The following is a 12,938-nucleotide window of genomic DNA, read 5'->3' as shown; positions in this document are numbered from 1 at the left end:
GGGGTTGCCTGGGCATGAGGCTGGCAGTACAGGGGTGGCATACCCAAGGGCACCTGGAGCTGTTCAGACAGGTGCAGCCGGGTACTGAGGGAAGCAGGTGGATGCGACCACGATAAACACCGTCTTGTACCTCCCACCCCTCAAGGCTCTCTCCCCTCCCCACCTCGCCACTGGGAGATGCGTGCTGTCCCCAGACAGCGCTGGACACCTGGCCCTGTGGCTATTTAAGGCCCCAGCAAACAGACCTAACACACAAATAAAGCCAAGCAGAGACCCGCGGGTCTGGTGTTGCATAAAGAGCCATGTTTATTTCTTAATTGGACAGAGCCTTAAGTGCACACACACGGTACAGGAGCCTAGAGCCTAACACTTGGGTTTCGGACATCAGGGAACTAGAGTCATTACATCAGGATGGCACTTACAGTGCAGGGGCTGGGGTGTGCCACAACCACGTATGTACAAGCCACGGGGGAACTCAGGGGACAGCTGGCCGCGGGACGCAGGGACCTGGGAAGGAGCCACAGCCTGTCGTCTCTCCCAGGGGAACGCGTGGCCCAGCCCCAGGGATACAGGAGGGTGCCTGCGGGGTCCCCGCGCTGAGGAGAGCTGACGGAGGACCAGTGTGGCCACCCTGCTCGTGCCTGCAGCATCGGCGACGTTTGGGGACCCTCCCCGAGTGCCTTGCGACACCCGCCCCAGAGGCGTCGAGGGGGGACTAGGATTGCCGGGAGACCACGTCGCTGCAGCCGCCCTGGTGTGTGTGTGGGTGTGCGCGCGTGTGCGCGCATTGTCGGTGAGCGAGACAATGATTACTCAGAACAGAGGCCTTGAAACTTACGAGCGTCTCAACAGCCGGCCCTGGGCACCAGCCGGATCGCTTTGGAGCCGGGCCGATCAGCCGGGAGCCCAGCATCTCCCTCCCTGGGGCTCCTCCCTAGGGCCACAGCGGAAGGAGCCCACCCCTCCCTGGGGGACAGAGAGCCCCCTCCAGGCAAGCATGGCCCCAAGCACAATGAGGCTGCAGCCTGAGCGGCAGCAAGCACTGGAACAAAAACCGTCCAAGAGAGATGGCTTTCTGGATCCTTCTCTCCTTCCCCACTCGCAGGACACAGCAGCCACAGCCAGACCTGACTTTCCTGTCTGCACCCCACAACCTGAGGACCCTCACGGGCCTCCAGACCAGCCTCCCATGTCACAGATGTGGCAACTGAGTCCCAAACCACTTGTCTCTGGCTTACATGGCACCGGGCATGGGAGAGCAGCTTTCCCGACTCACAGATGGAATTCTCGGACCCAGGCCCTCGCGTGGGAGCCGGCCTGAGAGGAGGAAGTGGTGACGGGTAGGGGACACCAGACGGTCCACACCTGGTTCCGAGTTACTGCCAAGATGCCAAGGCAGCGCAAGGCCCAGACGAAGCAGCCCTGGAGGCCTCCATGGCCGTGGAGGCCCCTGAATTTGGGGCGATTCCCAGAAACCCTCCCGGGGGCCCCCTGCCCCACTCAGCGGGTGCTCTGCAGGTTGGCTGGCCCCAGACACCTGTGCCCGGGGTGAGAGGGCCTCAGACTCTCCGGAGGCCACGGCCTCAGGCTGGCTGACCTGAGTGGCCGTGGCCTGAGCCCTGCACCTCCAGTCTCCCTGTAGGAAGGAGGGGCTCTCGGAACGGACCCATCTTAGGACAACTCACCCCACCCGTCTCTCCTCCCTGCCCTCAAGGCCATCACGAAGGCCAGCGTCAGTGCTTGCTCCAGAGCGTGCTGTCCCCTCTGCTCTCTGCGTCTTGACCTCTGCCTCCAGGGAAGCCCTGTGGGGGGAGCAGAGGCCTGCTGGTTTCCGGACAATGTTTGACTTTAGTCCAGAATGTGAACCCTCCGTCACCCCCTCTGGGGGGACGTGGTAGGGACGGGTCTTGTGCTGCGGTTGCTGTTTTCCCTCGAGCTAAAAAGAGGCTGAATGTGCCTCTGAGTGTAGGAACAGGTCACTGAAGACCCCAGGCCCTGGTTTCTCTGAAGGGTTTATGGCCTGGGCATGACACACGGCCAGACTCTCAGCCCGGGGCTGGCTCCTGCCTGGTCCCGGGCAGCCCTCAGGCATGGGGTCTGCAAAGGGGACGAAATGGATGTTGTCACGAGAGGGCAGAACAAGACAAGGGTGACACCCTCGGATACAGGAGGAAGCCCCCTTGATGACAGATGACCCCAGCACTGGCTGCCCTCACCTGACCCCGTGGAGTTTTCTCACTGGGACTCACAGAAACTCCTCTCTTGGGACAAAGAGGGGAAGTCACGATTTCTTCCCTGGAGCGACCTGGAGCTCACCCCGGTCTCACAGTGGCTGGAGATGCCGCACCAGAAGCCCCTCGCTGCCTAGACCACCTCTAAACACAGCTCCCCGCGCCCAGCCGGCCTGGACACATGATACACCCGGTGGGACCCTGACCACTCTCCCGCTCGGTTCCCACCAGGACGGCCCCCAGCCAGGCGCCTGCTGCCTCACCTCCCACGTGCTGCCAGGGACAGGCTGCCGGCGTCACCTGGACAGTCGCACCTCAGGTGGCTGCTGTCCAGGTGAGACGTGGGTCCTCCCTCCTGCGAGGAGGAGTGCACCCACCTTCTGCGCTGCTCGGACTTCAGGCATCAGAGCCCCCCAGACACACACACGCACACACACGCCCTGGGACCAGGGCCTTCCCCACAGGCCGCTGGGCAGAGGCCTCAGCTCCAGCCGGGCAGGTGTCCCCGTGGTGCCAACCAGGAGGTGCCTGGCCTGTCCAGACGCCACCTGTGGTCTTCCCAGGCGGCTGCCCCGCCTTGTGTGTCCTTAAGAAGCTTGGGAGGTGCGTTTGGGAGCAAGCGGGGTGGGTGCACCTGAGCCCTGCGGGTCTATGTGAGGGCATAAGAGATGCACACTTATAAATAAAATACAGTCTTACAGTTAATTTCTCAGTGGACTGTTTCAGTGTCACTAACTGATGTATGTTAATTATAGTCTGTCTATGCTTAAAAAAATATTAGAAGGGCAGCAATGCCCCCGTGGCTCCCGTCCTCTGGCCTTCCTGGCGTCTCCCAGCTCTTCCCACCCAGGGCGCGTTCCGAATGAAGAAAGGACAACAAACGCGGCCTCTGCTGGGAGCACGACAGGTCGTGTGGCAGGTCCCCGGCCAGAGGTGGGCTTTCGGGGCCCAGCGTGGGCATCCCCAGGAGGAGGGGGCGCGTTGGCTGTCTGCTGGGAGCAGGGCTGGGCGGCGGATGACATGACAGATGGTGACGAGGGTGGGAGAGCGGGGCCGGGCCTGCTGGCTGTCCAGGAGGGCTCGGCTCAGACCCTCATCTGGGCAGACCTCCTCCTGGAGAGCTTGGACCTGCCGAGGGCGGAAGAGAAGTGGCAGTCAGGGCGCCAGAATGCCGGCATTAGTGTCTCTGGTTCCCCGATCGCCCGAGAGACGTAACCCCTGTCTCCTGGCCCTGTGACTCGGGGGGAGCAGCCCTCCTCCCAGTCCCATCCCCCCACCCCAGCCTCCTTTGTAAGTCACTGACTAGGGGCGAGGCTCCACCCACCGAGGGCCTGCCTGTCCCCAAGCCTGGCTGCAGTATGTCCCCAACATCGAGGCCCGCCCTGGTTGAGTGTCAGTTCTGAAAATCTTGGGGATTTACACACTCGGTGAGGAGCAACGACCCGAAAACAAGAATTCACGTCCTCAAGACCGTCCCCCCCGCCCTCTGCAGGCAGGACGTACCGTATGGTCCCTGCCAGGAGGGGGTTGAACGCGTACAGCCAGTCGTGCATGTCCTTGTCGCTGTTGGCCTGCAGCAGGATGCCCCGGTGCTCCGTGCACACGGCGAACGTGTTGGGGGTCTGTGGAGGGAGGCTGCCGTGAGGGGCGCCAGGCCTCCCGCGGTCAGCTAGGGGCGGTCGCCACTCCACCGGGGCCCAGGTGGGCGGGGAAAGGCCCCTCCACCCCCAGGGGGAGCGTCAAGGACGAGGAAGCAGAAAAGAAGACCCCTAGGAGGGGGCGGCGCTGCTGTGTGCACAGCCCATCCTGACCCTGCAGGCGGTGGCTCCCATCTGGAAGCCTCTGTAGTCAGGACACCGGTATCTTCTCATGTCCCCGTGGCCATGCCCAAGGCTACCTTGTCACTGCTCTGTGTCCCCGTGGGATGAGTCAACCCCTCACAGGCCAAGGTCCCTCCCCCGGGGACCCTGGCTCAGCTGCTGGCCCAGATGTATCCTCTGGGGCCCGTTAATCCTGGCATCTTCTCTCAGGCCCAAGCCTTCGACGTGGGGGCGTGGGTGGCAGGCTGAGCTCACACCTCCCCTTCCCCCACCAGAGGGAATCAGTGCCCAGTGGGCCCCGTGGCCACCAGCCAGGAGTCAGGGCTCCTCACATCCAGGGCCACCGCTTGCTCAGAGACGAGCAGGGGCAAAGCCAGGCGCAGGGGGCTGGACTCCTGGGCCCACTGCCCCGCTGGCCCTGCAGGGCTCCATGACACCCACTGTGGGCGTCCCCAGGAGGAGGGGACTGTGTCGTTAGCCATCGAATGGGAGAGGAGTAACGCTTGCGCCACCCATCACCGCTGCTGTCACCAGGACTACCAGCCCCATGGGTGGGCAGAGCGACCCCGGGACACGAGAGGCAGAGGGACAGGGAGGCTGACCCCCATGTCCCGGCCCGTGACAGACGGGCCTGGCTTTAGCCGGGCAGCGAGCGGACGCAGGGCCCGCGGAGGAGGACCAGGCCCGGCGCCCGCCCGCCCCCGCCCGCGGCCGTGTCGCACCTTGAGCATCGCCTGCTGGTCCTCGCTGTACTCAACCTGGGCCGTGGACAAGTTGAGCACGAACCTCTCCACGGCATCCCTGTCGCTGTTGTACATGTAGGCGTAGGGCCGCCGCACCACCACGAAGCGCTTGGCCCAGCCGGCCGTGTGCGGCTCCAGGAAGTGCAGGTACCCCTTCTTGGAGACGATGGGGCTGGGGGCGGGGACGCACCGAAACCATCTTTCTGCAGCTGCCCACCAGCTGCCCAGCCCCCACCTGGCACTGGCCCTGGCTCTGGCTCTGGTCCCCGCTCCTGCCCTTTATGTCTGCTCATTCTCCACCCCTGTCCTAGGTCAGGGGGCCCTGCCCGACCCCCCGGCACAGAGCTGTCTCCATTCCAGGCCAGGGGCAGCCCACCTGTCCTTGCAGGGGCAGAACTGGCGGGGCGGTGCTTTAGAAGGGCCCCCGTTTGGGGCAGGGCCCCCACGCACCTGACCCGGATCTCCTGGATGTCGGGAACCAGCTGGCGCTGGGGCTCCTTGTTGGTCTCCGTTGCCCGGGCAGGGGAAGGGGGCTTCTTGGAATCCACCTCCGGCAGGGGCTCAGGCTCTGGGCTGGCCGGCCGGGAGCAGGGCTGTGGGGTCCTGGGAAAGCAGAGTGAAGCCGCTGCACTCCTGCCAGGAGGTGCCTCTCTGGCCCGGCTTCCCCGACAGCCAGTGTTATCCCCTCAGAACCGCCGGGGGCGCCTGCCTGGGCCTGCCCCCCACGCCGGCTCAGACCTCCGGCCGGCCCGCCGCTGCGCCGCGCCGTGTGGCGGGCAGGGTCCACGCCGACGCGGCACCTTCTCTCGTGGCACGTTCTGGCTCCCCACCTCCACCCCCCGTGAAAGCGGCTTCCGCATCTCTTGTCTCCAAAGTTAAACTGAAGCTGACCCGACTTTCTCAGGGACCGTGTGCATGGAGGGAGCTGCTAGTCGACTGTGGACACCAGGCCCAAGCGACGGACCCGGTGGCCAAGGAGGCCTGACTCCGGATGGTGCCCAGAGGGCTTGATGCCTTTTTCTTTCAAGAAGACAATCTGGAAAGCCTGAGGTGTTATGAGACCTGATGGATCAGACACGAGCACTGCCGGCAACGCGTCCCCTGCCCCCAACACCGCTCAGCAGGTGTCAGGTGGGCTTAAGTGGCCTCTAGGCTCTGCTTTGTCACCACTTTGTCCACTGAGTATTTTATGAGTGCTGCCACTGAATAGGGCTTTTTGTTTAGTGTTTTGACCCGTTCCTGGTTTTATTCACGACTGTATTCTAAATCTACTCTTTAGCAGAAAATGACCTTGGACAGGGCCCGTCAGCCGGCAGAACAGACCCCCTCCCCCGGCCCTGCCCTAGTGTGTGGCTGTCCCCGGACACCCAGCCCCTCGAGCCCTGCCTTCTTGCTCTGTGCCCGAGTCCCAGCGGTTGTCGTCGGTCAGCTTGTGGAGGCGGAAGCTTTGCCGGGAGCCTGGCGCTCACTTACCTCACGTCAGCAGCTCCGTACCGGCCCTCGACCAGGGAGGGGCAGGTGGAGGAGGGGGTGAGCGTGGCCGCTCCCAGAGGGGACATGGACGGGTCCCGCAGCAGGGTGACAGACATCTCAGAGAGCTGCGGAGGAGAGACGGTTCTTCGGGGACAGCCTCAGGGCCCTCTGTGGGTGGGGGCATCCCTGCCGCAGCACCTTTGCCTGCATTTTACCTTCTGTTTAGGGCAACCCCACTCCAGCTGCGGGCTGGGCTCTCTTCCCAGCCTCCCCACCCTCTCCCAGCGCTTCAGGCTCTGCCTTGCCGAAGGAGGTCCTCGAGGCTGTAGAGCTCCAAAGACAGAGCGAGGACCACTGGGTGGGGTACCGGTGATGGGCCAGAGCGCCGGAAGGGAAGCCTGGAGCCTGACGCGGGGCAGGGCCAGCCTCCAGCGGCTCCACGGAGGGCAGCACAAGAGCCGCCCCAGCCTTGGGCATGGGTACAAGGCAGCAAGACCAGGGTGGGCCCCCAGGTAGGACGCCAAGGAGGGAAGGACGCCGAGGAGAGGGGGCTTGACCAGCCCGGGACAGAGGCAGCTGGGTGAGGGCCAGGCTGGATAGGGCTGGGGACTGGGAAGACTGGAGCCAGGGAGGACACCGAGCGGACAGCCCTGGACCCGGCGGGCCCCTCGCTCCCTGCCCTCCAGGACCCCAGCCTCAGGCCCCGGGAGGCCAGCCCTCAGCTCTGAGGCATCCCTTTAGGCTGGGAGAGGAATGCTCCTAAGAAAACCCTTATCCCCTTCTCTCGGCCACAACAGCCCCCGCGGGCAGCCCTCCACGCCCACCTTGCTCTCGCTGGCGCTGACGCAGACGTGGCCGTGGGTGTGCTCTCTGGTGAAGGAGTGGGTGAGGAGCCGTAAGCACTGCCGGAGAGCAGACGCCTGGTCAGGGGCTTCCCGGGACCCGGCTCCGCCACGGACACAGGCCCGGGACACGGGAGACTGGCTGAGGGGCCAGGCACCCCAGGGCAAGGTGGGAAGCACCCTCACCTCTCCCAGGTGATGCGGCCATCTGAGGAAGCCCCCGGGGCAGGCCTGGGGCCTGGGCGGGGCTGGGGGTGGGGCCAGCATCCCCTGAAGTGCGGGAGGCCTTCCCCGTGGCCCACCCAGCAGCAGAAAGGGCCAGCTCTGGTGTAGGGGGCGAGCTCCCCATCAGCATAGGTATGCAAGAGAGAGCAGGGCACTGCCTTGGGGAGGCGGCTATAAGAGGTCCCCGGGTTCCAATGTGGGTAGGGTGGGGTGGGGGCGGGGTCAAGGTGACCCTACTCATTCTCCCAGGTCCTGGTGGCCATGACAAGACACTGGCACCAGGAAAGGGCCAGGAGCACGGCCGCCGCCCGCCTGCCGCCCACCTTGACTGCCAGCTCCCGCTGCCTCTTGTTGGGAGCCTCCAGGGACGACGGCCGGCCCGCAGCCGCGAGCGGGGAGGTGGACAAGCTATGGGCCTCAGAGTCCTCGCTGGAGATGGGGGACAGGGCCTCGGGAGCAGGCCGCTGGGCCGTCTCCAGCTTCTCCCGCAGCAGCAGGTAGTGCCTGGTCTTCTCCACCTGCACAGAGGAGCACGAGCGTGGTTTTGCCTCTGCTCCCGCCAGGGCAGGGAGGGTGGGCGGCTGCTCTGAGCCTCAGGACCGGTTAGGCCCGGGAGAGCTGGCCGCCCAGCCGGGCTGTGGCGTGGGACGTGGCGCCAACAGACCCGCCCGTGCGCCCGCCGTGAGCCGACGGGACGGACACTGCGTTCCCGCAGCCGCTTTCCAGGGGGCCGTGCGCACTGCAGCCGTGGCCCGGCGAAGGGCCCAGAGGGTGGACGTGGCCCCGGATGGCCGCTTCCCACCCGCGCCCTGGCCCGCAGTCAGCGCCGCGGCTGGACACTGGCCGTCCTGGCCCGAGCGACAGAAGGGCCTCGCCCTGCCCACTAGCTTCCCGCCCGGTCTCTTTCTTGTCTCATCTACTGCCCGACAGTCTGCGCTTGGGTCGAGGATGAACCTTCCCCCCTAAGCCGGTGGCCGTCATGCAGCCGGGCGGCTTGAGTGCCACGTGCCCCATCTTGGGTGGGGTGAGAGCCCGGCAGGCGCGGCCCTCTCACCTCCTGCAGGAGGCTCAGCTTCTCCAGCTCCCACTGGTGGTCCAGGATGAGGCTGTCGCTCCGCGGCCTCCAGCCCGCCAGGTTCTCCTCACCCCGGACGTAGGCCACGGACGTGTCCAGCACCCGCCGGCGCCGCCGCTGCATCCCTGGAGCGACGCCGTCAGACGCAGCCCTAGCTGCAGGCTTATCCACCGAGGGAGGCGGGACCCCCGCCCCAGGCCCCCAGAGCCAGGTGTCCCGCGGGGTCTCGGCTGCCCCTCTTCTCCCTTCCTCCCTCCCCTCCAGCCCCCCAGCAACGCCGGGGGGCACGAGGTGGGCACTTGAGTCTCCAGGTGAGGGGCCCCCAATGGCAGCGTGGCTGAAGTCACCCAGGTGATCCCAGGGAACCGGGCTCCCTGACCTCCAACGGTGCCCCACCCCACCCCCGACCAGAGAGCCCAGGGTAGACGCTTACCTGGGCTGCCCGTGTCGGCCACGTGGCACAGGCTGAGCTCGTACACGCCCGTCACGCGATTGCTGCCAGGAGTGGTGGGGGGTGGGAGGAGGAACGTCGTCACCTGGCCCCGTGTCGGCCAGGCACCGACTCTCGCCACCATCAAACGCACACTGGGCGCGAGTCCTGCAGCCGCCCACGCCAAGCGGCCTGGCACAGGGTGGCTGAGGTGCTAGGTTCCCCGCGATGCAGTCCCTGTACATGGTTCCCATCCCAGACTCCCGCTGGGCCCCCCTTTCTCTTGGGACCACTGATTCTGCCAAGGGCACCCCACTAATCCGCTCATGGAGAGGGGCTCACGTGCACGCGGTGACCTCCTGGACGACAGGATCATGGCCAGCCCAGGACCTCCACACCCCATTCCTCCCGGCTGTGCCAGAGCAGCCTGGACACGGGGGCCCACGAGACAGTGCACGGGGAGCCTCACTGAAGGCGGCCAGCGGTGACCTGGCACCCTTGGTGGTCCCTGTTGCTGGCGCAGGGCCCCCTCTTACTGTCTTGACATTCTCGGCCATTCCTGCCCTACCCCCAAGAATGCAGGGAGTGGTCGGAGCACAAGAAGGGACGCTGGTCCTGGTGTCCGACTCCCCCACATGCCGCCAGCCTCCAAGAGGCACTGGCTCAGCACAAGTCCTCAGGAAGTGCTGTCCAGAGTCCCCCTTCCTGCCCAGCCCCGTGTTTACCCAGCTTCTCCCACGGAGTGGGGGGAGCAGTCCCAATAGCACAGATCCGCATGGCCCCTAGGGACGAAGGTCACCGGCACCTCCCAGGGAGGCCCCAGAGTGCACACCTCAGGCCTTCCCACTGTGCCGTGGGGAGAGCCTGGCTCTCTCACACCCCGCAACATGACATCGGTGTCCCCACAAGTGCCCGGCGGCGTCCACTGACGGTCCGAGTGCGATGGACCCCAGAGCCGGAGGCCCGACGGGACCGGGGCGCGTCCTCCGTCTCACGGGCCAGCCGGCCCGGAGCGCACCACGTGACATACCGCTCCGCGCACAGCCCAGTCTGGTGCTCGCTGCGCCCAGGGCGCCACTGCAGGCTCACCTCTCCGAGGCCCGCAGGCTCCCGCTGCCGAACAGGTTACGGATGGAGCGCGACGCCGGCAGCTTGGCATCGCGGGAGTAGAAGACCATGCCGAAGTCCTTGGTGATGACGGCCGGCTGTGTGCAGTTCTCCAGCTGCGGAGGGCAGGGAGGGGCTCGGACCCAAGGACAGCCCAGGGCGCTCGGCTCCAGCTGCACCTAGCCATCTCCCCCTCGGGGCACGAGAGCCTCCGCCCGACCCACAGCCAGGCGGGAGAGAGAGCCGGGCACCCACTGCCGGGGGCCGGTGTCCGTGCAGGGGCCCCAAGTGCCCCGGACACGGGCCTCAGCTGCCTCACCATTAAATCGGGGCGACACTGTCCCCAAAACGTTTGTGAGGATCTGACCGGACCCTGTCTGTGCACCCACAGTTTAACTCTCAGACGCCACAGGAAATTACTGCACAGCGAGCGAGGTGCTGTCTTAAACAGCCAGTTCTTTGGTTTTCCCGAAGCTCTAAGATAACTGCTGACAAAGCTGGGGTCTTGTCTGGGCAAAGCCCTGCAAGTGTTTTCTCAGCCTGAGCAAACCTCATCCCATGGGGCAGTCACACAGGTAGGTCCCCATATTACAGCTGGAGTAGTTAGGCTCTAGGGGGGTGGATGCCTTTGTCTCTACCATCCCGCTGGCTGCAGGCCCCAAATCCCCGCCCCCATTCCTCATTACTGTGCACAGCAAGAAATGCCCATGCCCCCAGCCTCCTCCTGTGCTTCGAAGGGAGGTCATGGCCTCAGACCCTGGGGATGGAGAAGGGGAGGCTTCTGCTTTTGTGCTGCCTGGAAAATAGATGCAATGTCTGGTGGTGCTGCAGCCATCTTGCAACCCCAAGGACAAACCCATACACTAAATATAGCAGCGTTAGTTAATTGTGAGCATAGCCATTAAAAGTACATAGATTTAATTCAAGGACTTAAGAAGCCTTCTGAGAAGAGAATAGGGTTGACTGGGTTTGTCCAGGGCTAACAAGCACCCTCACTGCCCCTTGGCAAGCAGCTGAGGCTTGGGGCACGGATGATTTTGGTGGAGTGCCCTGGGGGCAGGCTTCTTGCCTCAACGTAAGCAGAAAGGGTCATGTAGATCTTCTCTCGGTAAGGGGTGACCCGGTTCAGCAGGAGGGAGTTGTGCATGGAGCTGTCCCACGCGGCCTCAAACTGGTAAAAGGTCCTGGATGGAAGCAGAGACAAGGTAGAAGGTCGGATGCGGCTTGCTCTTGGTGGGGGTGGGGACATGCAGACAGACAGACACAGACAGACAGACGTGTGGGCCACCCGCAGGGAGAGCCACTGGGGCCACAGGTCAGAGGCCCAGGTGCTGGTGTCCAGGGAAGATGGAGCCCTCCTTACTCAGGACCATGCCAGGTGGGGGGCTCCAGGCGCCCTCCAGGATGAGTGCAGAGCTCTCTCAGCTCCACCCTGGGGGAGGGGGAGGGGGAGGTCCCCTGGAGCTGAGGCAGGAGAGGATGGAGAGGGGAGGAGAGGAAAGGGGAGGGGGCTGTGACAAAGGGGAGGGAGGGTGAGAGGAGGGGGTGAAGGGGGCAGAGGCGACGGTGGTGGTGGGGAGACCGTGGGAAGGGGTGACCGGCTCCACTCAGTCTCGGCCTGAGTAAGGAGGCACCCTGGCCTCTCCCTGGACTCAAAGGGAGCCCGCCCGGCTTTGCCAAAACTCTCCATGGCCATCTCCTCCACCAACCGACTTGCCCTTGGGGGAGGATGCTGGGGGTGAAAACCGTAGTGGCCCCTCTCCCAGACAGCATGGCCTCCGCCCACCTCAGCCAGGCCCCGTGGAAAGGCAGGGCCCCACGTAGCACAGAGCAGGCAGTGGTGGCTTCTTTCTGTCCCCAGTCTGTAACCCAGAAAATAATGACCAGAGCATGAGCCAGTGGCCAGGAAACCCCTCTGAGGGCAACTCAGGACAGCCCCAGGGCCCAGACAATTTGGTGGCCTCCACTCCAGGGCAGGGTTTCCTGGTATAGGACAGTTTCTGTTTTCAACCATCTGATGGCAGAGCTCCTAAACTCTTGCCTCAGGCCGGGTACATGTTTTGAGGACCCTCGTATTCGAGCTGGGGCTTTGCCTCAAGGCACAATGTGGCCGCTCTGTGGGCCCTGGCAGCCCCCAGCCTCACCCGGTTTCCATCCAAGCATCCTCACAAAGACACAGTTGAGAAACGCATCAACACAAGCAGCCGGCCACAGCACACGCCCTGACATGGCCCGGCCCCTTCGGAGGAGCCGGGCCCACCCGGCAATGCAGAGGGAAGAGGAGAGAAGCCGCGTAGGGGCAGGGACAGCGCCACGGCCACCCCCTCTCTCCATGGCGCAGTCCAGGGGCACGGGAGAAGCAGCAGGACAGGGCAGGGCCACTGCCGGACACATCACTGAGGAGAAAGATCCAGAGGCAGGACGTGAGAACAGCGGGGTAACCAGAGAATGGGCAGAGAGCGCGGGGAGACATCGGGGGAGAAAGGAAATTGAAAGTCAGAAAGGACAGACCGAGCGAGCGCCGAAGAGAAAAGTGAGCTGTACCTAGTGTCATTTCCAAACGAAACGCTAAAGGCGGTGGCAGCCAGAACACACACGTACACACACAGAAGAAATTCACATGTCAGAACGAGCACTGTCACCCGGCCAGGTACCAGCTAACTGACACGGAGCAGGCGGGGCCGTGCCACACCAGCCGCAGGGCTGCTGACCGCTCTCATGGGGCCCAGACGCGGCCCACAGGGGTGGGGGGCTCCCTGTGGGTGGGGCCCACTCTAAGCCCCCAGCCCAGGCACTGCAGACACCCCCTTTCCCTGTGTCCGCAGGGAGAGCCTTGGGTCCATCTCCAGCAGGACCAGCTGGGCGCACCTGGTGCCACCACCCAGACCCAGAAGGATGCCCTCTGTCCCAGGGGTCCCCAAATGCCCCAGCTCTGAGGCGCCAGGCCTGCGGACAGAGCCAGAAGCCTGCTGCAGTGCAGCTCAGAACAAAT

The 12,938-nt window shown here is 64.6% G+C and overlaps 1 protein-coding gene across 5 annotated transcripts in view; it reads right to left on the bottom strand.

The window, feature by feature from the left end:
* Positions 1-281: 281 nt before the first annotated feature.
* Positions 282-12,938, bottom strand: part of KIF1A (kinesin family member 1A) — a 92,288-nt gene continuing 79,631 nt past the window's right edge. For all 5 annotated transcript variants that reach the window (XM_082396470.1, XM_082396471.1, XM_082396472.1 and 2 more), the window contains 11 exons: positions 11,016-11,130; positions 9,929-10,062; positions 8,843-8,904; positions 8,389-8,534; positions 7,658-7,852; positions 7,092-7,169; positions 6,268-6,392; positions 5,245-5,397; positions 4,774-4,966; positions 3,735-3,853; positions 282-3,359 (listed from right to left, as the gene is read on the bottom strand). In XM_082396470.1, coding sequence (XP_082252596.1) covers positions 3,317-3,359; positions 3,735-3,853; positions 4,774-4,966; positions 5,245-5,397; positions 6,268-6,392; positions 7,092-7,169; positions 7,658-7,852; positions 8,389-8,534; positions 8,843-8,904; positions 9,929-10,062; positions 11,016-11,130 — 1,363 coding nt within the window. In that variant the 3' untranslated portion in view covers positions 282-3,316. The remainder of the gene's footprint in view (positions 3,360-3,734; positions 3,854-4,773; positions 4,967-5,244; positions 5,398-6,267; positions 6,393-7,091; positions 7,170-7,657; positions 7,853-8,388; positions 8,535-8,842; positions 8,905-9,928; positions 10,063-11,015; positions 11,131-12,938) is intronic.

This window comes from Balaenoptera borealis, assembly GCF_965194805.1.
Source record: "Balaenoptera borealis genome assembly, chromosome: 6".
Classification (NCBI taxonomy): Eukaryota; Metazoa; Chordata; class Mammalia; order Artiodactyla; family Balaenopteridae; genus Balaenoptera; species Balaenoptera borealis.
Note: the sequence above shows the minus strand (reverse complement) of the source record. Positions and strands in the feature narration are given on the sequence as shown.